The 26,978-nt window shown below is 45.8% G+C and overlaps 2 protein-coding genes and 1 pseudogene across 2 annotated transcripts; 1 reads left to right on the forward strand and 2 right to left on the reverse strand.

The window, feature by feature from the left end:
- Positions 1-5,340: 5,340 nt before the first annotated feature.
- Positions 5,341-17,569, forward strand: Ccdc117 (coiled-coil domain containing 117). The gene is made up of 5 exons (XM_028870603.2): positions 5,341-5,836; positions 6,287-6,337; positions 11,236-11,460; positions 11,860-11,997; positions 14,822-17,569. Exons 1-5 carry the CDS (start codon positions 5,655-5,657, stop codon positions 15,057-15,059), a joined length of 834 nt encoding a protein of 277 aa, XP_028726436.1. The 5' UTR covers positions 5,341-5,654; the 3' UTR covers positions 15,060-17,569.
- LOC114694108 lies at positions 14,476-14,574 on the reverse strand (annotated as a pseudogene).
- Positions 17,570-20,790: 3,221 nt separating the features above from the next.
- Xbp1 (X-box binding protein 1) lies at positions 20,791-26,127 on the reverse strand. The gene is given in 6 exon segments (XM_028870604.2): positions 20,791-21,989; positions 22,282-22,365; positions 22,368-22,427; positions 23,191-23,325; positions 25,083-25,179; positions 25,891-26,127. Coding segments are annotated over 6 exon segments (1,140 nt in total). The 5' UTR covers positions 26,097-26,127; the 3' UTR covers positions 20,791-21,431.
- Positions 26,128-26,978: the final 851 nt, after the last annotated feature.

Below are 26,978 nucleotides of genomic sequence, written 5' to 3' on the forward strand. Positions count from 1 at the left end.
CCTGACCTTCTGCACCAAGAAACTTTGAGGCATGAGCCCCCTCTTAGGCGCTGTCTAGTACAGGACTCATGCACTTTTAATCGCTTAATTGGTTGTCTGTATATTTCTTGAGTAGATTATTTCAGTGCATTGGCACATATCTTTAATCCCTGAACTCAGGAGGTAGATACAGACAGATCTCTGTCAGTTCAAGTCCAGTCTGGCCTACATAGTGTATTCTAGGACAATCGGGCTACATAGTAAGATCCTATCTTTAAAAAATATATCATGGGGGCTGGAGAGATCGCTCAGAAGTTAAGAGCACTGGCTGCTCTTCCAGAGGTCCTGAGTTCAATTCCCAGCACCACATGGTGGCTCACAACCATCTATAATGAGATCTGGTGCCCTCTTCTGACCTGCAAGCATACATGCAGACAGAACACTGTATATACAATAAATAAATATAAAAAAAAACAAAAGCAAATATATATATCATACAGAGAGAGAGCGCGCTTTATACAAGAAAAAACACCAAAATATTAAATAATAAAAACAGAAAAACTACTGAAAATCAGAGGATTGATACATTAATAGTGACTCCAATCTTATCCTAATCTTATCAGTATGTTAGACCAACATTTGCTTTAAAAAAAACCAATAACAAAGCCTGGCATAGTGGCTTGGGCCTTTAATCTAAGCACTTGAGCCAGGTTGATGCATATGAGTTCAAAGCTAGCCTGGTCTACAGTTTGTTCTAGGACAGCCAGGGCTATAGAGTGACTCTTTCTCAAAAAAAGGGAAAAAAAAGAAAAAAGAAAAAAAAATCACCAAAGAAACAGCAAAACTTTACAGGGCTGGAGACATGGTTCTGTGGTTGAGAAGTATTAACTGTGGTTAGTACTGGCTGCACTTTCAGACAACCTGGGTTCAGTTCCTAGGACCCTCACATCGGCTTACAATAACGGCCTGTAACTCCAGTTCCAGGCCATTCAACACCCTCGTTTGGCCTCCATGGGCACCGGGCAGTATGTTGTGCACAGACACACATTCAAGCAAACCTCTGTACTCCTAAAAATGTTTCAATTCCTACAAAAATAGCAACCAAAGTCTATCGGAGATAAAATGTAATTAATAGACATCTACCAAATGTCCAATTCAATAGTTTTGGCATAGATAATTTTCTCAGCAGACCATGGAAGGCTCCCTAAAATACACCAAATTTTAGGTTATAAGACAAAAATTAACAAATACAAAAAGTGAAACAATCTATTGTAGCTTATCATTGCCTCATTTTACATTTGACATCCACAATAGTAGAGGTGAATGGTGTGAGGTATCCACCAGAGAAGACTGCTCAGACGCAGGTGAAAGCCAACAGAAAGTTTTCTTAGCCAGCCAGCAACTACACTGGGTGTTTGGGATCCCAGTGTAGCCCCCAGCCTTTCTCCAAGTGAGCTTTTAAGCATAGAAACCACATCCTGGGTTCACATAATAATAGTTAATAGTTAGCCAGAAGCAGAACTACAGAAGCCAAAAAGCAAGGTTAGTAGATGTGGTGGTATTCTAATTGTACTGAAATGTGATTTTGATTGTATGTTAATAAATAAAGTTCCCCGGGGGTCAGAGCTATTAGAGCCATAGACAGAGTGTGGCGGTGGTGGCACACGCCTTTAATCCCATAGATCTCTGTGTGTTCAGGGATACAGCCAGCATTGGAGACATATGCCTTTAAGACCTAGGGGGCTGTACATTCAAACAGTGACGAGGCAGTCATGTGTTTGGGTTTACAACCAATGAGAAGGCAGAACAACAAACTATAAAAAAACAAACAAACAAAAAAAAAAAAAACGAACAGACAGGACATAGCTCTCTTTCAGGAAGCTGGGACACCGCAGGTGGAAGGGTGAGATTTTAGCTCTGAGCTCTGACCTCTCGGCTTTCTCTTTTACATTGTTTCTGTGTTTCTTATTTAATAAGACTGTAGATTACATCAACAAGTAGATGTGGTGGTTGGAAAGAAAATGGCCCCCAAAGGAAGTGGCACTGTTAGGAGGTGCGGCCTTGTTGGGAGGAAGTGTATCACCATGTGGGCGGGCTTTGAGGTCTCTTTGCTCTGTGTAACAGTCAGTTGACTTCCTGTTGCCTGCAAGATGTGGCACACTCAGCTCCAGCACCATGTCTGCCTGCATGCCACCATGTTCCCCATCATGATGATAATGAACTGAACCTCTGAAACTGTAAGCAAGCCACCCCAAGTAAATGTTTTTTTTAATAAGAGTTGCTGTGGCCATGGTGTCTCTTCACAGAAATAAAGACCTAAACTAAGACAATACATTTAGAGATTGCTCAGAACTACAGATTTTGATGGAATACATCTTTGTTCTCCTTCTGGCAAATGTTGCTGCCTATGTGCTGAATTCCAATGCCTAAATGGTACTTCCATCATGGTGTCAGTTATGCTAAGGTCTGGGGACCTGTTATAATGAACAGAATATTAATCACATTTATACAGGTGAGCAAAATTTATGTTGATTTGGGCAAAGGTCACTGTTGCATGAGTCCTAAATGGTCTTATAATTAAAAACAGGAGCCAGATATCAGGGTGAAAGCTGAAAGATCAGAGAAGCAGCACTAGCCACCACCTCTTACCTCACCAACTCCTCATCCTGACAGAACATGAGTTTCTGTCTCCTCCCACCTTATATTCCTTTCTCTGCCCAGCCATATCATTTCCTGTTTCAACCTTCCTAGTGCTGGAATTAAAGGTGTGTGATCCCAAGTGCTAGAATTAAAGGTGTGTGCCACCACTGCCTGGCTGTGTTTCTCTTTTAGACTGGATTAATCTTGTGTAGCCCAGTGTGGCCTTGAACTCATAGAGATCCAGATGGACTTCTGCCTCTGCCTCCTGGGTGCTAGGATTAAAGGTGTGTGCCACCACAGCCTGACCTCTATGTGAATTAACTCTGTGGCTAGCTCTGTCCTCTGATCTTCAGGTAAACTTTATTTGTTCAAAATATCACCACACTTATCTTCTAAGGAAAAAACATAATCCAAATATCCAGTTATAGAATTAACCTCAATTCCTAACAATTCATTCTAGTCAAAGCTGCTTTTCTTTTGTTTTTGGAAATAGGGTCTCACACATCCATTACATTTCCTTCATAGCTGAGGCTGGCCTTACATTTCAAAGATCTTCTTGCCTCCTCCTTCCAAACACTGGGACTACAGGCTTGTGCCACCACAACCTGCTTGTACAAAGTCGCTTTTGTGAACCTTCCTACAAATCACTTGACACTAACATCCCCTGGGTAAGACACTGACTGACTTTATTTTTTATTTTTGTTTTTTGGTTTTTCGAGACAGGGTTTCTCTGTGTAACTTTGTGCCTTTCCTGGATCTCGCTCAGCCTGGCTTTGAACTCATAGAGATCCACCTGGCTCTGCCTCCGAATGCTGGGATTAAAGGCGTGCGCTGCCGCCGCCGCCGCCACCCCCCCCCCCCCCCCCCCCGACTGATTTTATTAAGTCCACTCTATTTCTTAATAGGCTTTGGCTCAATGTCATTGACAGTGACATAAGCAAGTCAGATTAGATCATTCTTTGAAGTAGAAAAAATGAGGAATGGGTTTGACCAACGCTGCTACCCTGTGTGTCCAACCTAAGCAGGAGACATTGTTAAGCAGGGTTGGATATGCCAGGATGCACTTTCTTTCTCCCACCCCCAGTTGTTCTACCAATCTCTGTGAGGATTTTGTTTTTATATTATTTTATTAAGATTTATTTATTTATTATGTATACAGTATTCTGCCTGCATGTGTCTCTGCAGGCCAGGAGAGGGCACCAGATTTCATTACAGATGGTTGTGAGCCACCATGTGGTTGTTGGGAATTGAACTCAGGACCTCTGGAAGAGCAGTCAGTGCTCTTAACCATTGAGCCATCTCTCCAGCCCCGAGGATCTTATTAATTGCCCATGGGATCCAGTAACTTCATTTGTGCTAAAACACAGAAAGAAATGGAAGATAGTATTAAGTGTGTATGCATGTGTGGTAGACAGTTTTCTAAGCTTTGACTGACTGCAAACAATTCTCCTGCCTCAGTCTGCCCATTGCTGGGGTCGCAGGTGTGTGCCCTCACATCCAGCTACTTTACTTATATTTTTGTGGTGTTGTACTGTTATGCTCAGATCACTGGGGCCCCCAAAAGACCACCACGGAGACTGAGTCCTGCATGAAAAAGCAAAGAGCCTTTATTCTCTTCAAGCTCTGAGCTTGATCTCTTAACTGAAGCATTGGTGAGAGCAGAGAGCCCTGAGCTCAGGTGGGGCAGAGTTTTTATCATAGCAGAGGTTGGGGTGAGGGGATTTCCAGGGTCTAGGACAGTGATTGACTGACAATTGCCTAGGGCTATCTATAAAACAAAAATAGGTGTGTGCTAGACTCAAGGACATCTGGCTGCATTATCTAATGGTTGGAATGTTTGGGATGTCAGGTACTTCCTCATCCCTGGGCTTAAGGCTTTTCCTGGATCTGGGTGTTGCCTGCCAGTAAGCCTGTCACAGAAGCTGTGTCTAGGCCCCTAAGCCTGTCATGGCTGCTGTGTGGTCAAGCTGTATTGGGACCCCTCCACAGTACATGTGTCCTACCACTGAGCCACACCCCACCCCCAGATTTTTATTGACTTTTAATTTTCTATTTATTATTATTGTATGTGTGCATGAGAGTGAATGTATGTACCTGGGGGTGGAAGTTAAAGAACAACTTTTTAATAGTATTCCAGTTGTCAGGTCCCACTCCTAGACATTTTTTGTTTTGTTTTGAAACTAGGTCTCTTTTCTCTCTCTCTCTCTCTCTCTCTCTCTCTCTCTCTCTCTCTCTCTCTCTCTCTCTCTCTCTCAGCTGAATACTGAACCCAGGGCCTTGTGCTTGCTAGGCAAGCGCTCTACCACTGAGCTAAATCCCCAACCCCGAGACAGGGTCTTTCTATGTAACCCAGACTGCCTGGAACTGGCTATGTAGACCAGAGTGACCTCGAACTCACAGAGATCCTCCTGCCTCTGCCCTGGGACTGTTGGGATTAAAGGCGTGTGCCACTCCACCTCTAGATTTTTTTAAATTCATTAACTTCTCACTTCAACTCTGAAAACATTTTCATTATCCTGTTTTATTACAGAAGAAACAGAGGCATATAATCTTTTTGGGAGGGGTGGGGGAAGGGACAGAATCTCATGTAGACCAGGCTGGGCTAAACCATGAGACATAATCAAAGGCTGGCCGCGAACCTTTGATCATCCTGTCTCCACCATATAAGAGTTGGGAAGACAGTCATGAGCCTCCACGCCCAGCTCAGTGTTCTGTATCGGGAACTGGGATTCGGTCAGCCTAGGGACCTGTGAGGGCGACACGCTCTCCCGCGATTGGCCGGGTACACCGCCAGCCATCTTGCTTGTAGTCCTCCAGGACCACAACTCCCGGCATGCCTCGCGACAGCGGCCCTCTATACACAACAAATCCCGACGTGTCTCTGGGCGGTCCGGAGTGGAGGGTTCTAGAAGGCGTGACGTGGGGGTCGAAGCGGGCTCGGAGGCGGGTTCTCGTGGGCAGCGGCGGTGGCCGCCACTGCGGGAGCTGGGGATACACTCGCGACTGGGGCGTCGGACGCAGCCTTGTCTCCAGCCATGGCGGCGCTCGGCCGGCCCTTCAGCGGCCTCCCTCTGAGCGGCAGCGCGGACTTCCTGCAGCCGCCGCCGGCCTTCGCGGGCCGGGCCTTCCCGCCAGGAGCCACCGGCCCGGACCCGGACCCGCGGCCGGGCGCCCGCCTTGCGCCCAGCAGCCCCGGCGGGAGAGCAGCGCGCGGACGGTGAGGAGCAGGTGGGGCGGGCCCGTTAAGCCCGCGGGACGTTAACCGTGAGTCCCGGGTCGCACGGCCGGCGACCCACCGAGGGGTCCCTTCGGCCTGGCCGCTCCCTCTGCACGCGCGGCCGCCGGCCCGGACAACTTTGAGAGCCTCGGGGACACGGCGGTTCCTGGTCGGCAGTGTGGGGACAGAAATGGGTCCTGGAGCGAGTGCTCAACTGTCACTGCCCCGACAGAGTGACAACTTCAGATTTCCCCGTCGGGTGGTTTGGAGTCCTCCGCGAGACGTGACTGAGATCAGGGAACGGTGCTGGTCCCTCACGGCCAGAGAAGGGATGGATATGCAGTTTGTGGCGGGAGATGCCGATAAGTAGAGCGAGAAGGACGGGCTGCAGAAGCCTTCAATTTAAGTTCCTGCCTTGGTTGACTGATTTGTTTTTGTTTGTTCCAACAGTGTTTCCATTCACTGTAGAAAGAAACACAAGCGATTGGCGGAGGATGATGAGTAAGTTTCGGGACCATTTGTCCTCTTTGTGATCGCTGTTAGTTTTAACGCGGGTGTCCTATTTTAAGAGAACAAGGTGAAGCATGTGTATCTCTTTAAACAAGTGACATTGTTTGCCTTTTAGGGGACGGAACCGGGTGGCAGGCAGGTAGCGGGAAACTCACTCTGTAGCCAATGTATTGTTTGAATTTTAAACTGTGTCTTTATAGACACAGCCTAAAACAAAAAGAAAAGAAAATCAAAGAATATATATTGGAAAGGGTTCCTGTTATTGACAGAGGTAACCTTGTAACCTGTTTCTTACTTTTCCTTAGGAAAATAGTTCGGTTTATGGCTGTGTGCTTCAGTGTTGACTTTTGTAGCTAGATACCTGTTCACACTGCAATGCGTGAGGGTTTTGTTATTTGTTTTCTTTTACTGTCTTATAGCTTAATCCAAAGAAGTGCATACCAGGTCTACCTGTTGGTTTTTGTTTTGTTTTAAAAGACAGCCTCACTATGTAACGCTGCCTAGTCAGGAACGCACTCTGTAGAGCCGGCTGGCCTTGAATTTAGAGATCTGCTTGCCTCTGCCTGTTGAGATTAAATGCTACCATGCTTCGGGACACCTGTCTTCTTTTCTTACTCATTACCCGTATACACAAATGCTATCGTGGGTATGTGGAAGGTAGAGGACAGCATTTGGAAGCTGGTTCTGAGAATGGTGCCTCACTCCAGTAATCCCAGCCAGCCCTGGACTCTGCAAAACAAACAAAAGCCGGTAATCTCAGCTTTTGGAGGAAGGTGGAGGCAGGAGGATCAGACGTTCAGAGCCTTCCTCAGTAACATACTAACTTGCGGCCAGCATGGGATATAGGAGACCCTGGCTTAAAAAGAATTAAAAGAAACTTTGAATTGGCAAATGTTGATGCAATGCTTGCAGGGTACCTTATGTTTTGTGACTGGGTGGGTGAAGGTAGGCTTGGGAGAGGGGAAGCAGAAGTCAATCTTGGATGTCCTTTAAGTATCATCCATGGTCTTTGTTTTGAGGCAGAGTCTCACTATGCTGTCAAGTTTATGTGGAGACCAAAAGTTGACATTAGGAATCTTCCTCAGTCGCTCTTCCTGTTATATTTTGAGGCAAGGTATCTCACTTGATGATCCCAGAACTTGCATTTTAACTTGCTCTGTGAATCCCCTGTCTCCTCCTGAGCCCTATAATTACAGTGGGCTACTATGCCTGCCTGTCATTTACAAGTATCCTCTTTTTCATTCTGGCCAGCTTGTGCTTTTATCCACTGCGCCATCTCCCAGCTGCCCACCTGGTTTTTGAGGCAAGGTTTCTCACTGGCTTGGAGTTCACTATGTAAGCTGAGGTGAGGTGGTCCAGCAGAGCCCAGGGATATTCTATCACTGCCTCTCTGCTGCTAGTATTACGAGTCACCATTCTTGGCTTTTTTAATGTTGGTTCTGGGGATTGAACCCAGGTCTTCATACTTTTCATGACAAGCACTCTTCTCACCAGCTGTTTACCCCAGTTCAAAGAATTGCCTTAAATTAAAAACACCTACCTAGATGGGGGGGTGGGGGTTTGCCTTAGGGTTGCCATTAGAAAACACAAGAACCTTTTTTGTCTTTTGTTTATCGAGACAGGGTTTCTCTGTGTAGCTTTGCGCCTTTCCTAGATCTCACTCTGTAGACCAGGCTGGCCTCTGCCTCCTGAGTGCTGGGATTAAAGGCGGGCGCCGCCACCGCCCTAGCTCCTTTTGTCTTTTGTAGTGCTCTAGAGTGTTGAATTATTGATTTTAGTGTTTGCTTAAAGTGTAGAAACTAAGCCAGGTATGGCAGCACACACCTTTAATCCCAGTGCCCGGGAGGCAAAGGCAGGCAGATTTCTGAGTTCAAGACCAGCCTGGTATACAGAGCGAGTTCCAGGACAGCCAGGACTACACAGAGGAACCCTGGGAGCAGGGGTGGGGTGGTAGTGGTGTAAGCTATTGTTTTAAAAAGTTAACTACCTTTGATTTGTGAATGGAGAGATTGAGGCCTTAAAGGCATTGGCTTAGACATTTGGATATATGCCCAGTTGTACATGGCTGAGCTTGCCACCTTATTGTTCTCACTATCTAGAAGCATTTCTTTAAAATAATTCCGTTTTGGTTTTTGGGTTTTTATATTGTTTTTGGGTTTTGTTTTTTGTGTTTGTTTCCCAGACAGGGTTTCTCTGTGTAGCTTTGAAGTCTGTCCTGGAACTCACTCTGTGGACCAGGCTGACCTTGAACTCACAGAGATCCGCCTGGCTCTGCCTCCCAAGTGCTGGGATTAAAGGCGTGCGCCACCACCACCCGGCTCTAACAGGCATTCACACATGTATACTAATGGTCAGAGCCCAGAAGGTGTTGGGTCCCCTGGAACTGGAGTTGGGTGTTATGAGCCACCTGATGTGGGTGCTGGGAATTGAACTTGGGTCCTGCAAAAGCGGTGCAGGAGGCTCTTAACTGATGAGCCGTCTCTCCGCTCCTAGGAGCCTTTTAATTCACGGTTTCTTTGCATTTAGTCACTATTGCTCTTCAGTTATTAGCAAGGTAAACCTACAGGCATGAAATAACCCAAAAATCAAAGAATGCTTCATAGATGGATTTTTAGGTGCTCTGGGATATTGCCCCTTCTCTCTCGATTTATACTTTTCCTTAGCTGGTGTTTCACAGGCATGCATCACCACACCCAGTTTAAAGCTTTTTTTTTTTTTTTTTTTTTTTTTTTTTTTGATAGAATTTCATGTAACTCAGGCTGTCCTAATAGAACTTCTGTATGGCTGATTCTGGCCCTAAACTCAGATCCTCCTAGATATTTCTAGTACTTTCTAATGAGGTAAAATTCTAAAGCAAACATATAGTGGATTCTGATTTCTTTTAAATAAATACAGGTTTAAGAGGGCATTATTCTCAGATTTTATATTCCAGAAACTTTAATAATTGATTTTCACAGTGTAAATATGGATTAAAATTTTCCCTTATAAACGTGTTCATTTCCTTTGACCCATTAAATTCTTCCCTTATGAACATGTTCATTCATTTTCTTTGACGGTCAGTTTAGAGAATCTGAAGTGGGAATAAAGAATGGGCGTTTTGGTTACATGGCTGTGATCTAGTCCTGATGCTGTACCCACTGCTGCCATGCAGTCGAGAGCCTGTGGTCTAGACACTTGTTCAAAAGGAAAGCAGGGCAGCCAGCTGTCTTCCTTGCTGCTTTCTGCTGTTAGCCAGCAGTGTGCACATTGTAGTCCTGAGACACAGGAGCTCGTGGTAAGTGTTAGCAGTTAACTTCTCTCTAAAGTCATAGAGGCCGAACTCAGGGTCTCTGGCTCTACTCCTCAACAAAGCTTTCCTTTGCACAGACACTTTGGAAGGTCAGTTGACCATTTCTTGCCCCTATTTGCCAAGTATCTCCAAAAGGAAGAAGCTGGGTTTGAATTCTCAAGTCTCTCTTAAGTACTAATATATCTAGGAAGCACATGGGGTGTGTTATACTAGGAGAAAGGCAGATTCCATTATTAGTCAGGACAGCTAGCCAAAGACAAGAGGTTTGTACTAATGGCCTGTTCTTGTGGTACTTGAAGCTTACTTTAGTAGATAGGTGTTGTTTGCTGTAAGGAGATACGGGGTGATAGCCAGACACTTGTCAGGGGATAATGTGATGCAGCAGTGACAGCATGCAGCTGGGGCAGACTTGCTGCTTTGTCTTTTTGCTGTGTGGTGTTCTGCCAGTGTGTGTGTCTGTGCACTGACCAGGTATGTGCCAGGACAGTGTAGAATTCCCTGGACTGGAATTACAGACATTTGTGGCTACTGGGACATGAACCTGTGTCCTCTGGAAGAGCAGCCAGTACTCTTGACTGCTGAGTCACCTCTCCAGCTCTACTTGGTCTTTTATTGCTTTGCTTCCCACTTGATCTTTCCTACAGATCTTTTCCTTTAATCTAAAAGGTTAAAGTCTTCTTGGAGGTGCTGCATAAATTGGTTAAAAAAATAGAAGAAAATTTCTCAGGGAAGCTATGAGGGAAAAAGACATGATGTTCTAGCTGTAGAAACAACTAGAGATGTTTGTATTTAAGAATTTGATTTCAAAAGAATAATAAGGGCTGGAGAGATGGTTAAGAGCATGGTTTGCTCTTCCAGAGGTCCTGAGTTCAATTCCCAGCAACCACATAGCATAGCGCCTCACAACCATCTATAATATTCTATGATGATATCTGGTGGCTTCTTCTGGCCTACAGTGCAAGCATACATGCAGGGGAACACTGTATATATACATAATAAATAAATTTAAAAAAAAACAGGCGGTGGTGGCGCACGCCTTTAACCCCAGCCAGGGGATCTCTGAGTTCAAGGCCAGCCTGGGCTACCAAGTGAGTTCCAGGAAAGGCTCAAAGCTACAAAGAGAAACCCTGTCTCCAAAATAATAATAATAATAATAAAATTGGGCTGGAGAGATGGTTCAGCAGTTAAAAGCACTTGTTCTTGCAGAGGACCCTCAGATCCAATTCCAGACACCCACATGGTCTCTCACAGATGCCCATAACTCCAGTTCCGGGGGATTTGAGACCTCTTCTGACCTCCACAGGCACACACGTGGTACACATACATGCAGGCAGAACACTCAAATGTAAAATAAATAGATCTTTTTAAAACAAATAAATTTGAGCTGGGCATGGTAACATGTATCCTTAATCCCAGCACTCTAGGCAGAGGCAGGCAGAACTCTGAATGAAGCCAACTAAGGATACGTAGTGAGACTTTGTCTCAAGAAAAAAGAATGATTTTAATGGACTAGAGAAACGACTTAAATTTCCTCTGTAATGGGGGTTTTAATTTTTTCTCCTTCCCTTTCTTCCTACTGCTTTCTACTTCCTCCTTCTAGGTGTCCAATAAGAAAGAAGCGATTGACTGAAGCTGAATTCTCTGCAGTTGCTAACGAATGGGTTCTTGACACACACCAGGGGATAGACGGTCATGGGGTAAACGCGTGTCCCGGTGGCCTTCCTGTGCCCAGCATGCTAGATGCTGTCTGTGAAGAGATGGATCAGACGGCTGCAGAACCACAGTGTGAGGTTGCCCGCCGGCGGCTGCAGGAGATCGAGGACAGGTACTGAGGATGTGTTGCAAGGCTTGCTGCTGCCCCCTGTCACAGCTCTCTTAAGCTGGTCGGGAGGTCATCGGGTGACTCTAGAGATGAGGGTGTGAAAAGTACTTGGAAGTGGTAAAGCGAGCTCTTACAGCTCAACTCAGCATTTTACTGACAACGTCGGGGTCAGTTCTCCAGGACACATTCCAAAAGGTTTCTGTTATGTGATCACTGCATAGCTCTTCCCCCCAGGAGGAGAAAAGTGGCCTCCTGGTCACTGTGCTCTGAGGTATACCTTGCTTGGTCTCTTACAATGGCGCCTGTGACTTTACTCTCTGAGTCTGAAACTTTGTTCATTCAAATGAACAAATTTGACTAATTCTTTTTCTTTCTCTGCTTCTGCTTCATTAATTTATTTAGGATAATTGACGAAGATGAAGAGGTTGAAAGTGACAGGAATGTTAGCCACCTCCCAAGTCTTGTCCTTTCTGATACCATGAAAACGGGTTTGAAGAGGGAATTTGATGAAGTCTTCACAAAGAAGATGATTGAGTCCATGTAAGTATGATGCATAACATTTCCCCTTTGTGGGGGACCCACCACCACCTTCCCCCAGGGTACTTTTGAGGAGTGAGGGATAAGAGATTTAGATAGAAATATAGAGGCGAGAGAGACAGATAAAACACAGGATAGCCCCGGGGAGGGTCTGGATCCTTATCTACCAGCCCCTTCTGTCTCTTCTAAAGGGCTTTTTAAAGGAATGCCAAGGGGTGGTGCAAAAGACCTCCCCCTAGCTCAGCCAAGTGCAGACCCTTCCAAACACCTGGTAACCACACACGTGGTCAGTTCATCCCCTTATGCAGCCCAGCTGTGTAAAACAAGCTCATATCTCACTAGGAAACCTCTGTGGGCTCCTACACCACTTAACTGGTCCACTAGCTGGGAAAGGGTCTGTGTCAGAAGCCCATCTCTTAAATTCTTAAGGAGGAATAGAAACCACATTTTGAAAACCTCTGGTTTGTTTTTGTTTGTTTGTTTGTTTTGTTTTTATTTAATTTAATTGTATGTGCATTGGTGTGATGGTGTTAGATCCCCTGAAACTGGAGTTACAGTTGTGAGCTGCCATGTGGGTGCTGGGAATGGACCCAGGTCCCTTGAAAGAGCAGCCAGTGCTCTTAAACTCTGAGCCATCTCTCCAACCCCTTATCTTTTCCTTTTAGTTACTCAGACGTAGCATGGAGACCTGAGAAACAGAAAATGATGTGTCGAATGAGTAACAATTGACGTAGTTATCCCAAAGCCCACAAACCATAGCACAGCCTTTTGGGGCCATTTTAGAGCATTTAGCTCATTTTGTTTTGGGGAGTGGGATGTTAAAAAAAGACAGGCCGAGTAGTGACTAAGGGGAGAGGTTCAGGGAGGAAACAGGACGGCCAAAGGGCTCCCGGGACCCAGACCTCAATAGTGCTGGCCAGAGGTGGAGTGGGATCAGTTCAGCTACTGCTTGGGAGATCCAGAAAGCTTTCAGTCAGGCCCCAGCTTAAGTTTATAATTAACTACTCAGCCCTGAGGGCGTGTAAATAGTGTAGCCACTGTGTATGCAGGTCACATTGCCCTCCTGCTCAAAATAGTGTTTGCTGCTCTTAGTAGCTTGCCAGAACTGGGCCTTTGAGAATATTCTTCATTGTAATTTTTTTTTCCCCTTATTTACTTCTGGGTCCAGAAGATTTCCCTATACCAAGGGTAAGGAACTTTTTTTTTTTACTTTGGAGATGAAATGGATTCTCATGTAGCCCAGGCTAGCCTAAAACTTCTGGCCCTCCTGCCTGCACCACCCAAGTGCTGGGATTACAGGCACTATCCCAGCTGTGGTTGGGAAAATACATGATTATGCATATCTAGTGTAATTGTTTAACTGCAAAGCATTCTACTTCATAACTATATGAAACAAAAGGCATCCAAAATTAATGTGCTGGTCCAGGATTTCATTTTATTTATCATGATTTAATATACAACAGTCACCCACAGCGCTAGGCAAATAGTGTAGTACTGCAACTGCTCAGCTTATATGAGACTCAGTACCACAAGTCAAAACAAAAAAACTAGTCATCCACATCTGCTCATTAAAAACATGTCTGTGTGTATGCATCATTATAGCTAGTGATGTAACTCAGTGGTCCTCAGTATAGATGGGGCCTTAGTTCCAGCACCCCTACTTCAAATTGTAGCTTTAAATTAAATCTGGGGACCTAGTTGTTTCCTTCCTTCCTTCCTTCCTTCCTTCCTTCCTTCCTTCCTTCCTTTTTTGTTGTTTGAGACACGTCTCTGTATATAGCCCTGGCTATCTTAGAACTCAATCTGTAGACCTGGCTGGCCTTGAACTCACAGAAGTCTGCCTGCCTCTATCGCCTGAGTCCTGGAATTAAAGGCATGCACCATTACTCCTGGCTCAGGGGCCCTGGTTTCCCCTGGATGTTTACAGTGCTGCTGTTCATGGTTTAACATACAAATAGGGCTGGTGAGATCACTAAGAAGTGGAGCACTTACACATGTGTGAGTCCTGACTTCAATCTCCAGCACTTCCCAGAAAAAAGAATTATGTGTGAAACCCTGTATTTGAGGACCTGGGAATGAATAATGCTCAACCTTAAAGGACATACTGCTCTTGCAGAGGACTAGAGTTTGATTCCTGACACCCACATCAGATGCTCATGCTGCCTGTAATTTCAGCTCCAGGGCTCGGGCACCCACTGCACACATTTTCACATCCCCATACAGACACAGACACATGTGCGCATCATTTTTTTTTTTAAGTCCAGTTTGAATTCTAAATATCTCTAGCTCTTTTTTGTTGTTGTTGTTTTGTTTTGTTTTTCAAGACAGGGTTTCTCTGTAGCTTTGTGCCTTTCCTGGAACTCGCTTTGGAAACCAGTCTGGCCTCGAACTCACAGAGATCCGCCACCTGCCTCTGCCTCTCCCTCCCGAGGGCTGGGATTAAAGGTGCCACTACCACCCGGCTCTAGCTCTCTTTTAAAACAAAACATGGATAGCTTCATGAATTTGTATATCCTTGTACAGTGGCCATGCTAATCTATATCATTCCAAGTTTAGTGTATCTGCTGCTGAAGTGAGCACTTATTTTTTAATTAAAAGATTAAAATTTATATAATGAGAACTGATGAGACATCAAGATCAAAATATCAGTGAAACTGGCAGTAATTAAGTGGGTAGAGATATAAAAGAACAGCAGACTGGCAATATGTGGACCATTAGCTCTTAATTGGAAGGTCTTAAGTAGTGAACAGGAGTTTGTTGACAGATTTGCATGTCCTAAAGGTTTTTTGTTTTTGTTTTTATTGAAATCTGTATTTTTACATCCCAGGAGCCGACCTTCTATGGAGCTTGTGCTCTGGAAACCTCTCCCTGAACTCCTTCCTGAGAAACCAAAGCCATCATGTAACCCTAAGAACTACGCAGGAGAGAGCCAAAGGAAGTGTGCAGCTGCCAGCACTGCCTTTCCACAGAGAACTGAACTGCTGCTGGAGCCCCAGCACACAGACACGCCACTTTACCATAGTCTGGAGACCGCTGCTAACACAGAGGAAGAGATGGAGCTCTAGAGACCAGTTTCTGCTCCAGCTTGGCAAGTTCTAGAAGGCTCCTGTGTTCAGTAATAGCCTGCCTGTATAGTAGAGGGACCTGAAAGTTTTATGAAACGGGTGTAATATCTCCACCTGTGATTTGGGGTGGGAATGTCATTGTGGGTAGCCATTTATTGAATTCAACTTTTTGCCAAGGAAGCTTATCTCAAGGGAAATGCAGTTTTCTAGCAGGCTTATCCAAGAAATGTTACAGTCTCTTTAAAGACAACCATAGACGCTGGATGTGTTATGGTGACCATCTGTCACACTGCTGAAGCCATTCATTCTTAAGATGATTATAAAGAGGAATGCTCCTAATTGCCACTGCACCCTGCCAGCTGAGTCCTGTATGAGCTCGCAGTGGGAACTGGGCTTGGGGAGCGGGAGGGCAGAAAGGAATGGTTCGGTCTCTTGCGGAGCAGCTGACCAGGCAAGGCAAGTAGTGTTGGCGTCAGGTCGGTGTAGCCGGTATTCCTCCAGCAGTAAGTAGCCTGGTCTCCTTTAGTGACTGATGAGCTCCGTTGGTCAGGAACGTTTACACCTCAATTAACTAAGTAATTGACTATTAGTGTGAGGGAACCCTTCTGTAAACTGCCTGTGAGAGAAGTATCTTCATGAATCCTGAGGACATGCAGTGTCAGCTAAACCCAGCATTGAAAGCTTCTAGAGTTTAAAAAGGGAAGGTTGTATGTCTATTAGCAAGTTGAGTTTTTTTAATGTTGGTTTTGAAAACAATGAATTAGCTGAGAATAAACGGGCAAGCATCTTAAGGAGAGTTACTGAAATAGCTCATTGTCTGGTGCTTAAGCTGTTGTACAATAAGCCTAGAAGTTAATGGAAGATGGCCTCCTGCCAACAGGATATCTTTAGTCTTTTAGTACCCGAACCAGGCTCAAGGTGTTCATTGGGAATAACCAGGGTTAAAGTTTTTAATTTCTCAGGAAGAGCTCTTCAGCATGGCAGGTCCTGTAATTGAAGGCTTGGCAATCCTTCAGCGCTGTAGAGCAGTCTGTGTAAGCTGGGGTGAGTGTGCTGGCCCTTTTCAACAGCAGAACACCTCAGTTCAGTCTTCGTTGTCTGAGTTTCTTCTCCCTTTGTAGGGGAAAAAAGAAAGATTTATGCCAAGTAGAGGTGAATTTTTAGAAACTAGCTTCCAGGCATTTTTGCAACCCATGCTGAAATCCCTCCTGTGGATGGCATAGGAGTCACAAGTCTGTTCAGTAGACTGTCTCTTCTCTCGCCTATTGTTCTTGCTCTCTCTATTTCTGTCTGGATGTCAGGAAAAGGTTTAATGTTTAATATTTAAACAAAATATTTATGTCTACACAATAAAATTACTCAAGCTTCAAACCAGTGTTGAAACCAGTTGGAAACCAGCTAATTGTTTCTTCATCTCAGACTCAGAGGTGAATGAAATCGGTCTTCTGTTGAAATGTGCAAGGTTTGACTCATGTCATTTGAAAACTCCTGCCTTGTTTAATGGGACCAACTTGCAAAGTTTATAGCCTTAAAGAAACCTCTCTGCTAAGAAGTTTAGTACAATTTAGAAGCATGCAGGGACTGCACAAGAGTTTGGAGTTAGCTAGCCAGTGTGAGTGGGAAGGAAGTGGCAGCTTTCCAAAGGGCACAGAATACCAGGACTGCCTCCTCTCAAAGGCCCGAAACTGCTTTGATGCATTTGGTAACCACTGGAGAACAGAGGTGGCTTTTAACGAAGATGCAAACAGACTTTTCAGGAGTCTTTATCTGACATAATCCTTATTTCTGCAGGAAAGTTGATGTTCATGCTCCTTTTTGGACTTTATCTTCTTGCACATGTTTGTACAAAAATCGTCTTCATCCTTGTGGTGCTGACTCATCTGACTGTCTCCACAGCCCCGATGCCTCTGCGTTCTGTTTTCTTTTCTAGCATAAGGCTTTTGCTTTGCCTTAAGGTTTTCCTAAGAAATTAACAGGTCTTTTCGTCTTACATAGTTTTGAAGCATGGATCAGACATTGGCTCAGTAAGCTAATGTGTTAAGGTCAGCAATTATCTAAAGCAGGTGAGCTTCATTGAACAAATGTGTGTTTCTCTGAGTTTGAGTTGAGGGGGGTGGTTTTGTTTCTTTTTGGGTTCTTGGTTTGGGGGTTGGTTGTTTTGTTTTTTTTTTTTTGGTTTTTTTTTTTTTTTCTGTTGTTCTTAATATGAAGAAATAATATGAGAATCCAGTTCTCATAATTTAAATCGGTTAAAAACTGCTCATTCTTGAAAAGATAAAAATGTAAAATTTAAGAACAAGTAGGACAGGACTTCGAATAACCACAGGGGAACATTAACTAGCAGGTTCATTTGCTGCTCTGCATCTGGACCTTGACTTTAATAGTGACAAGAATGGTACAGTACTAAGAATGTTCTGGATGATGCTGTCCATTTTACTTTAAGAATGAGAATCTGGTTTTTCTGTATTTTGTTATTTTCAATAAAACATAAGTGTTTTGAACTTTCTAAAGTATCTGTAATCCTGTACATATGGAAATGAAAGATTTTTTTTTTCTTGCTTTCCTTTAAATTTTAATTAAGGCAGGATTCCTATCAGTGAAAACTTATATTTGTCCTGAAATTTGATACTGTTGGGTTAGAAGTGAGCTGTTTCTAGAATAGGCAGGCTGTTTTACCTTCCTACATGTGCCAGCAGCCCTCTTCTGCCTGAGCAGGTCACTGCTGGGCACCATCTGATGCTGACCCTCATGACTGTGTTCATCTGTGGAGTTTGAGGGCTTGGAATCTAGAGACAGAGACCAGGCAAATTCTGTGATGTTGGTGCCGAGTGTTCCTCTGCTAAGAGCTGACAGGTCACTGGGTGGCAGTATTGCCTGCTTATTTACAGTTCTTTGATAACCACATCTCTGACTGGTGAGGAGGGAGTTTTATCTTTGGGTTGCAGTTACAGAAAACAAGATGCAGTTTGATTTTAACCAAATTTTGAAAACCATGGTAAAAGTTGTCCAACATAACAGGTGGGAAACTAGGATTAGAATAGATGGTGACAGTTCAATATCTAACCGGCTCATTGGGGCCAGGATGTGAGTACAAGATGAATAGATACTCAAGGAAATGTAGGTTTGTGTATATTGGTTTGGTTCTGTTAGTCCCCTAGTGGTTAGACTAGCAGTGGCATTTTAGAGTGGCATTTTAAACAGTGCTGAAACTCAGACTTTCTGTAAGACACTGCTGTTGACTTTTCTGTACTGGTTTGGTGGGTAGTCCACTCATCCTACTTCATGAATGATAAAGTCAAGAAGGCTGCTAGGAAAGGGGGAGTCGTTTTCTTGTGTGGTGTGGCCACTGGTAAGTTGCCCACCACCCACCCATACTCATATAAGCAACCGAATTAAACTCAGTGGGACACATGCATACAAGATAGACTGGAGGTTATTGGAAAGAGAAGGTTCATTGGGAGGGAGATGAAGATAATGGGGTGAATATGATTAAAACACATAAATAGGTTGTCAAAGAATAAAAATTTAAGTCAAAAGAGTAAAACGTGAGGTGATACAGTCCTGTATAATCCCAGCATTTGAGGAGGTGGATGAAGGAAGATCCCAAGCTCAGAATCATTGCTCCATATTGATTGAGTTTGAGCTCAGCCTGGGCTGCATGAGACCCTATCTCAAACAGGGTCTGGGGGTGGTAGGTCAGTCAGTAAAGTGTGTGGCTTGCAAGCAGGATGACCTGAGTTCAGATCCCTACCACTCATTTTAAAGGGGGGGGGGAGTGCATATCTGTCATCCCAGCACTTGGGAAGGCAGAGACAGGAGAATCCCTGAGATGGTTGGCCAACTAGTCTACCTGAATTTGTGAGCCTCAGGTTCATTTTGAGAGCTTGTCTCAAAAAATAAGGTAGATACTGATTGTGCCAGATATGCTGACCTCTGGCCCAACACGGGGAACCCATGAGAATGCATACCTATACATGGACATGTATACAAAAATATAGATACCTCTAAACTCACAAGAGTAAAGACAGTTTCTCAAGTTCTAGACAATAAGAATTGAACTGATATTTTGAAGTGCTCCTGGAGTAGGCCACGTGTCTGTTTAGTTCCATCTCATCTACTAGAAAAGCAAGGAGGCAGATGCATAGCTGTTTTGTGAGTCCCAGGGGTTTTGCCTATAGCCATTACTTCACCTTTGGTCTGAATTTTGGAATAACACTACATTTAATAGAGTATTTGGTTTCATAGAAAAAAATGTTAATTTTTGGATCTAGCCAGTTTGGTGTTTCAATATGAAAATGCCTTTGAAAACCAGGTGTTTTCTCAAAACCGATGGCATTTTTGGCCATCTGTGCAGGAAATGAAACCCCCAAATCTTCGCTCTGTTCTGTCCTGTTGGCACAACAGCAAATTCTTCGATGTGATGCTATTAAAAGTGGATGACTGAGTCTTAACCTACAAATACTTGTGCTCTTGTGGATGGAGGCATACATGCCTGCCTGTATAAACCTTAGATTCTTGGTCCTTAAATATTCCAAAGTGAAGAAGGTGAGATAGTTTTCAGTCACAGGGCAGTTAGTTGCAGGTGGTCCTTGTTTGTGTTCACAACACTCTGGTTCTCAGCCTAAGTGAGCTTGCGTTGCTGAGCACTGAATTGGGCTGTGACAGACTTACCAGCCAGGTCCTATCTAGACTTGCCCTCAAGTGTGCATGTGGAAACCCCTGCTGTCATAGCAGTCAACACATGACCTTGTATTTGTCTACAGCTGTATGTAGCCTGCTTGACCCTGCTGACTGGACTCAGAATCCTCCCTTCTAGCTGTAGGTTTACTTTGATCACCCCAAAGAACCTTAATAGGGAAGATACATTTAAATGCTAAATGGAGGTGAAATGAGTTCATCTGCTTATATGGATGAAATGAAGTTCTTTGCCATCTTTTAAGATTCCCCAGGACAGAATGCACACACCATAAAGGATGATTTCATTGTCTCTGGAGTTTGGTAGCTGATTTATATACACCCTTAGGCCTTTTCTTCCTAATTAGACTTGCTCATTTGTTTTGGTTCTAGAGATGGAACCTAGGCCTCATGAGTGCTAGACAAGCACTGTACTGAACTGTACCCCCAGCCCAGTCTTGTGAAATAAGCCCCTATACGGAGATTCCATGAGGAATTAAAACCTTTCAAAGTGTATCATGAGATAACACTGAACTTTCCAGTGCATAGGATGACACCTGTCAGATGTGAGGTACATATAACTCAAGTCTTGTTCAGACTTCAGAGTCCATCTTATCTGTCCCCCTGGGTTACTCAGGTGAAAAGTGTCAAGAGTTGAAATCAAGGAGTATGCCCTGATCGTGGCAAATCTGGGTATTTCATGGCAAATCTGGGTATTTCATGGCAAAACAGTAGTTAAGGAGGCTGGGCTGTATCTCAGTGGTGTAACACTTGCCTAGCATGCAGAGATCTTAGGTTTAATAACCCAGTACTGCCCACCCACCACCAAAAAAACCCGGTGGGTAGGGTTCTACCTCTGCCACTTAGTAGCTGTGATACTGGTCAAGTGTCGTGAGGAAACTGAAAGTGAAACTGGGGCATTTATGATAGGCAGGAGTAGAAGCAGTAATCCAAATGGAAAAGCCTTCGGTGACTTTACAAAGTGCTACGTTCACTTCAGGTGGATAGATGACTCTCCCCTAGCAAACAATGAAGAGAGAATACAACACCCTAGAAGTCACAGAACAAGGATGCTGCGTTGCTTTTTTAATTGCATGGGTAGTTTTAAATAAATGGAGAAAGCACCTTCCAGAAGCTACACTAGCAAGAAGATTCAGGCATTTACATAGTAAATTTCTATAATTTTAACAAAGATTCTTGATCTTCACTTGGACTGTACATAAGGAAAGACAAGCCCCTCAGGTTGGTGTTTGCTTGTAGAAGTAAACTAAAAAACCTGGGTAGCCAAGAGCGGGGAGGAGAAATGATCAAAGGCCATTCATAAACCCCAAGTCCACTTTCGGACATGTCAAGAGGCAGGTGTGAAGGTGTACACCTATGTAAGCCCAGCACTTGGGAGGTGGAGGCAGGAGGGTCAGGAGTTTCAGCCTAGCCTCAGCTACATAGTTTGAAGCCAGCCTGGGGATAACTGTCAAGTGACCCTCCAGTATTGTGGGGCAAACTACCACCTTTAAGATCTCTCAAAAGCTGTAGTTGAGAATTACGATATTTTTGAATACCTTAGACGGCTGGGTGTCAAAAGACAATACTTGGAAGTGATCTATGAAGTTGAAAAGAATACTTTAGAGGAACTCTTTCTCTGCTATCCTCTAAGGCAGTGTAATGGTCAAGGGAAGGGACCCAGTGCTGGGTGGCTCTTTAGACACTAATCAGCTGGGGAAAGAGTTCATTGGCAAAAGTGTCCTCCCAAGAATGGTCTGTACCAAGTGGAGAAGACATGTCACTGAAGGGGGAAGGGGAGCCCTCATATCCACAGTCACTATAAGCATCCAGCAGACAGGAGGATGGCTTCAGACAGTGGCTGGATGAAAGCAGGTTTGAGATGCCCAGCTCTGGAATGAAGTCTTCTTCCAAAGGTTCTTTCTTCACTGAGACAATGAATTCAGGGTGATCTTCCTCTGGAGAGCTGAGAGGTGCTTCCTCAATTTTCACTACCACATTAGTTTGGCTCTCTGTCTCAGAGGGGATCTCTAAGACTAGAGGCTTGGTGTATACATGGTCAAAACGAATGAGTTCATTAATGGCTTCCAGCTTGGCTGATGAGGTCCCCACTGACAGAGAAAGGGAGGCTGGTAAGGAACTAGGTCCTTCTGGGTAGACCTCTGGGAGTTCCTCCAGATTGGCAGACTCTGGGGATGGACATTTGAAAAACATGACAGGGTCCAACTTGTCCAGAATGCCCAAAAGGATATCAGACTGCAAAAGATAAAACAAAAGAGTTCACTGTTAGAATGAATTGACAGTCTACCAGGAACTCTTACTAGTACTGAGTTCCAAAATGTCAGTTAGGCCTTATGCTCTCAGATCACAGGACCCACCCACCAGAACAGCTTCTCCCCACTTGATGGAGATTAAGTGACTAATGCTCACCCCAACCCTACCAACCCTAACTTCTCCATTTGCCCGGGTAGGCATGTCACACATCATCCAGCTACTACAGAACGAGCCATTCTCGTATAGCGCTTTAGCAAGGCGGAATGAGCTCTACCTCAGAGTCTGAAGAGTCAACAGCGTCAGAATCCATGGGAAGATGTTCTGGGGAGGTGACAGCTGGGCCTGCACCTGCTGCAGAGGTGCACGTAGTCTGAGTGCTGCGGACTCAGCAGACCCGGCCACCGGCCTTACTCCATTTCCCTGGAAGGAAAGGCCAAAGTGAGGAAACAGCCAAAGTCTCCAGGGCAATGCATACCAGGTAACTGAAGTCTCTGCTCTCCAGAACCCCAGAGAGGAGCTGGGGAGGTGGCCCAGAGCATGAGCCTGCTTGCCATGCAAGCATGACGACTGAGCAGGACAACTGTGCCTGTAACCCCAACACTGGGGGAGGCAGAGACAAGAGACCAGCAGGGTTTGCTGGCCACCAGCCTAGCTCCAGATTCAGTGAGATACTCTGCTTCAAAGGAATACAGTGAAGAGTGATAGGGCCAGCTATCCAAACATTTGCACAGATGCACACAAACCCACACTCGTGCACAGACACCATGCCTACATGACTACACCAAATAAAGTAACATATGCCTGTAATCTCGGAAAGGGGAGACAAGAAGATTATTGGCTACATACCAAGTCTGAGGCCAACCTGGGCTACACGAGACTATCTCCAAAAAGGAAAAATCATTTGTATTCTTAGGGCCTAGTAGCACTTGATTATACACTCGAAATGTGAGTGTCACTGAAGAAAGAACATGCTGCCTGATGGGAATGTGGAGAAACTTAAGGGGAACTTTCAGAACTGATCTGCTAGGCATGGTGGCACATGCCTGGAGTTCCACTACTTTGGAGGCAGATGCAGAAGTGATTGCAGGTTCAAGACCAGCCAAAATTAGGAGCTTAAGACCCTGTCTCAAAAAGGAAAGTACAATCCACTCATGTCACATCGAGGAATTCTCACAAGAGTTACCTTGGACTCTGTCTCTGGAGCCTCTTCAGTAGTCAGGACATCCATTCCCAAGCGAGTTCGTAACTCCTGGTTCTCAATCACAAGGCCATGAGTTTTCTCTCGTAAAAGCTGGTTTTCTAACAGAAGCTTTTGGTTCTGTAAGGAAATCCAGAAGAGGCTATTGAAACGTGATTTGCTACAGTTGGTGTCCTCGCTGAACTGGGAAACTCTATGCTTATGCAGTTGTTGTAATTACTGTACCACTGGTGGCTGATGGTCTAGATCAGTTGGTGGAGTGCTTGCCCTACCCCACATGAAGCCCTGGGTTCAACCTCCAGCTCTGCATAAAACTAGCATGGGTGGTTTGTGCCTGCAATCCCAGAACTTGGGAGATATCAGCAGGAGGAACAGAAATTCAGGGACATCCTTGGCTACACAGCAAGTTAGAGCCCAGCCTGGGACACATGAAATGGTCTCCAAAAAAAAAAGGCCACTGATCCCTCAGCAGGTAGAGGCCAGAAGAGTTGTTGTTCAAGGCCAGTCTCTGAAGAAAACAAGTGTTATCAATGGTGTCAGAAACAACATAATTCCTACAACTTCCAGGTTTCAGGGAGGAAAAAAAAGTGACTTGCAGCCTTAATTCACATGTGTTAATATACTATTTAAAAAAAGTATGACAAGATGGTCCATGCCTGTAATATCAGCATGCTGAGACAGGAGGATTGACAGGCGAACCTGAGACCCTATCTCAAAATAATCTTTTATTATTATTATTATTATAAAAATAAAAAGCTGGGGCGGTGGTGGCGCACACCTTTAATCCCAGTACTTGCAAGGCAGAGCCAGGCCGATCTCTTGAGTTCGAGGCCAGTCTGGGCTACAGAGTGAGTTCCAGGACAGGCTTCAAAACTACACAGAGAAACCCTGTCTCGAAAAACAAACACAAAACAAACAAAACAAAACCCCACAAAATTTAAAAACCCACTATCCTGTCTTGAACTGACAGGTGTTAATGCAAGTGGTAGTGGTCCAATAGCAAAGAAATGGAGGCAGCCTAGATGCCTGTCAACAGATGATCAATGAAACATGAAAATGTACACACAGTGTTACTAACTGTAAAGAAAAGGGAAATTGGCAGGAAAATGTACAGGTTTGTTAAGTCTTTTAAGTGAGGTGGCCCAAACACAGAAACAACCAAGAGTTCTCTTGCATATGTAGATCTTAACGTGTTTGTGTGTGTATGCGCGGGTGCACGTGCATATAAATGGATGTGAATGTGTGTAACGCCTAAAAAAAAAAACCAGAAGTCCTAGAGAGGGCAAAAGGATGCTGGGATGGAGGACACGTGCCCTAAGTCAAAGAATACTGAGGGGGGGAGGGGGGAGGGGAAAATAGCCGAGGAGAACAGTCAATCAACTAAAACAAGCTGTTTGGAAATGTCCTAATGATACCTAATACTCTGCATGCTGAGTATAAAATAAAGTGGGGCCGGTGGGCGATACCTAACAAAACAGTTGGTTTTTTTTTTTTTTTTTTTTTTAACTGCTACTGATATGACCCACATTTCATTTAAGAGCCAGCTGATGATTAAAACTTTGAAAAGCACAATGGCCCTTGCTCAGATTAGATAACAAGAAAACCCTAGAAGGAAAGGCAGCTCTGTGAGCCTTTGGCAGAGCCAGGAGTGCCGAAGGTTAAGCAATGCTCTATCTGGCCCAGCTAATCTCTGAGCAGTCTATCGACAGTATCTAGCTGCCAGGAGTGAGTCACATCTGCCTTCACCGCCTATCTGCTAGGCTAGTTAAACTTTAAATGGCACTTAGAGTTGGATTCTAAAGGGCTGCAGCTTAGGATGGGCAGGGAACCCCAGGGGCTGAGGTGGAAGGGAAGAAAGCATGGCCTGAAGGCGGTACCTCTTCTTCCAAATCCACCACTTGCTGCTCCAGCTCGCTCATCCGGGCTTTCTTTCGATCTCGGGCGGTCTGCGCTGCTACTCTGTTTTTCAGTTTCCTTTAGGAAGACAAGGAACATAACGAACTGGGTCATCTCCAGCTCTCCTGTATCTTCACTTGTAAATGTGGCCAGCTGGTGCTTTCGTTGACTTTACAGAATAAGGCTAAACAGTGGTAAACACACTTTGAGGCTCCTCCTCCCAACAAGACCAAAAAATCACAGCTTTCTGTCCGTGGGCCTTGAAGATCTGCTTGATTCTCTCCCGTGTGGCTTTCCACTCGGGTCTCATTTCACCACCGGGCTGACACATTCCCGTTGCGTCATAAGCATCTTCCCTCCTCCCCCGCGGCTTTCTGCTTCCAATTCCGCCCCACAGGCTGCGTGCAGGGGCGACATCCGTGGAGGAAGGCGGCGGGGGCGCTTACCAGCCGCCCCTCCCCAAGCTCAACTCGGGCTGCCCGAGGCTGGTGACTCGGATCCCAGGGTTGAGTCCCCAAGCGGCTGCAATGAGAGCCGGAGCGGTCCCTGCCCGGGGACCACCAAGAGCAAGCATTCGCAGAGGACGGGGCGCCGGGCACGTTCTGACCAGGGTCGGCTTCCCCCGACACAGACTGCGCTGGAGCAGCCCTTCAGAGGGGCTGCCACCTCGGCCCCGCGCCTCCCTCCAGGAATCGAGGCCACCCTCCCGAGCCCTCCCGACGGGCACACCGAGGGAGTCCCACGCCCGGCCCCGCGGCCCCGCGCCCCCGCCCCGCCGGCCGGGCCCACCTCCGCAGCGCCTTCTCCTCCGGGCTCAAGTGCGTCAGGCGCTGCCGCTTGCGAGCCTGCGGCGCCCCGCCCGCCTCGGACCCTGCTGCCCGCGAGCCCGACACCATGAGTGGCAGCGCCCGGCCGCCCGCCGAGGGCTGGCCCGATAGGAGCAGTACTTTGGGGGCCGCCGCGGCCGCGTTCGGCGCCGCTGCCACCACCACCATGGCCAGGAAGCGTCTACGCCAGCGCCGCCACCGCCCCGTGGCCGCTCGCCGCGCCCAGCCTTTCTAGGGTCGTGGCCGTCTGCGATAGGCCCGCGCCGCGTGACGCGCGGCTAGTCTCAGCGCCCATTGGTCCTACAGGCCCGGGGGGGCGGGCCCAGCGCGGGCGGGGCGGGTGGCCAGCGTGGCTGCACAGCTGGTCTCCTCTGGACGTGCTGGGCCTGAGGGCCAGTGGACCCCCGAGACCGGGTTGCAGGAGCCCGGGGTCCTCCGCAAACGCGTCCCCACCCCCCGACGCTGGGAATGCCAGGCTTTTCTCGCTGGCCAGATTTCCAGACTGGAATCTTAAAGATCCTTACTCCAGCCCGACCACATTTTAATGCCCTGCGCCACGTTGGCCACTAGAGCTGCGGTGGCAGATCCGGTTTGGAGTTAGCGGACACACACACACACCCTCCCCGCCACACACATACACACACACACACACACACACACACACACACACACACACCTGGAGAAATATTGCAAAATGAGTCTTTAGGAAATGAGATAATTTCAAAACTAAATGTAGTCGGGCGGACACACACACACCCTCCCCGCCACACACACACACACACACACACACACACACACACACGCATACGCGCGCGCACACACCTGGAGAAATATTGCAAAATGAGTCTTTAGGAAATGAGATAATTTCAAAACTAAATGTAGTCGGGCGTGGTGGTGCTGGCACATAGTAATCTCAGCACTTTGTTGCCAGTTTGAGGACAGCCTGGGCTACGTAGGGAGGTCTAGGCCAGCTGGAGCCATTTTAAAAAAAGAAAAAAAAGAGGACAAAATAAGTTTAAAAGAAAACATCAGAACACTGTTTAGCACATA

This window comes from Peromyscus leucopus, chromosome 7, assembly GCF_004664715.2.
Source record: "Peromyscus leucopus breed LL Stock chromosome 7, UCI_PerLeu_2.1, whole genome shotgun sequence".
Lineage (NCBI taxonomy): Eukaryota > Metazoa > Chordata > Mammalia > Rodentia > Cricetidae > Peromyscus > Peromyscus leucopus.

What these genes read in the sequence shown, in the direction of transcription:
- Ccdc117 (XM_028870603.2), top strand. Translation starts at nt 5,655, where the DNA reads ATGGCGGCGCTCGGCCGGCCCTTCAGCGGCCTCCCTCTGAGCGGCAGC. An exon ending in GGGAGAGCAGCGCGCGGACG is followed by an intron (nt 5,837 to 6,286) that starts GTGAGGAGCAGG and finishes TTGTTCCAACAG; the next exon opens with TGTTTCCATTCACTGTAGAA. An exon ending in CGATTGGCGGAGGATGATGA is followed by an intron (nt 6,338 to 11,235) that starts GTAAGTTTCGGG and finishes TCCTCCTTCTAG; the next exon opens with GTGTCCAATAAGAAAGAAGC.